This window comes from Rhincodon typus, unplaced genomic scaffold (assembly GCF_021869965.1).
Source record: "Rhincodon typus isolate 14 unplaced genomic scaffold, sRhiTyp1.1 hic_rhity00000077, whole genome shotgun sequence".
NCBI lineage: Eukaryota > Metazoa > Chordata > Chondrichthyes > Orectolobiformes > Rhincodontidae > Rhincodon > Rhincodon typus.
The window spans coordinates 118297-119240 of NW_025965715.1; the positions used below are offsets into that span (position 1 = coordinate 118297).

The window sequence follows — 944 nt, forward strand, 5'->3', positions numbered from 1 at the left end:
GTACAAGTCTGAAACTGCGAGGCCTGTTTTATTTTGGTGGGTGAAACTGAGGAAGGCTTATATCTCCGATTGCAAAACACGACTTAATCCTCCTCTTGAGCAGAACCATGTATTGGTCTGACTGGGGAAACCACCCGAAGATCGAAAAGGCGTCAATGGATGGGACTCTCAGAAGAACGTTAGTGGAAAACAACTTGCAATGGCCAACAGGTAAAGAACTGAACGGTGACTCAGTGATGCACAGCTCTCGGAGGGTCAGCGCCGAGGGAGCGGGCGCTCTCGGAGGGTCGGGGCCGCGGGAGCGGGCGCTGTCGGAGGGTCGGGGCCGCGGGAGCGGGCGTGTCAAAGGGTCGGGGCCGAGGGAGCGGGCGCTGTCGGGGAGTTACTGACACTACAGAGACTTCAGATTGGTGTACGTTGTGGGTTTGTATTTACTGGAACTGGACTGGATTCTGTATGTTTTGAGCGAACGTGTTTGATTTGTCTCTCTGGTCTGGTTCAGGTCTCGCGGTTGATTACTTCAATCAGCGATTGTATTGGGCTGATGCTAAGCTGTCGGTCATCGGCAGTGTACACCTGGATGGTAATGACCCAGTTGTGGCCATCAGCAGTAAACAGGGTAAAGGAATTCAGTTCCTGTTGTGTGACCCCCACCCCCCCCCGTACCTCCCCCTCTCCCCCCCCCCCTCTCTTTCTCTCTCACTCTCCCTGTGGCGTGCGCTCGCTCTCTCCCTCTCTCTGTCACACAGTGTCTTTGTGTGTCTCCCTCTCTCTCTCTCTCACACACACACACACAATTCTGCCTGTGTCACATGATTTCTGTGTGTGTCTCTCTCTCTGTCGCTTTCCCACTGTCTCTGTGTCTGTCTCGGTCTCTCTCTCTCACACACTCTCTGTGCATCTCTCCCTGTCCCTCCCTCCCCCCCCTCTCTTTCTCTCTCTCG

At 54.8% G+C, this 944-nt stretch overlaps 1 protein-coding gene across 1 annotated transcript in view; it reads left to right on the plus strand.

Moving 5' to 3' along the window:
• The window catches only part of LOC109925539 (low-density lipoprotein receptor-related protein 1-like), a 13955-nt gene that overhangs the window by 4760 nt on the left and 8251 nt on the right, over nt 1–944 (plus strand). Inside the window, exons 6-7 of the mRNA XM_048621167.1 lie at nt 104–210; nt 503–619. Of these exons, the coding sequence (XP_048477124.1) occupies nt 104–210; nt 503–619 (224 nt within the window). The remainder of the gene's footprint in view (nt 1–103; nt 211–502; nt 620–944) is intronic.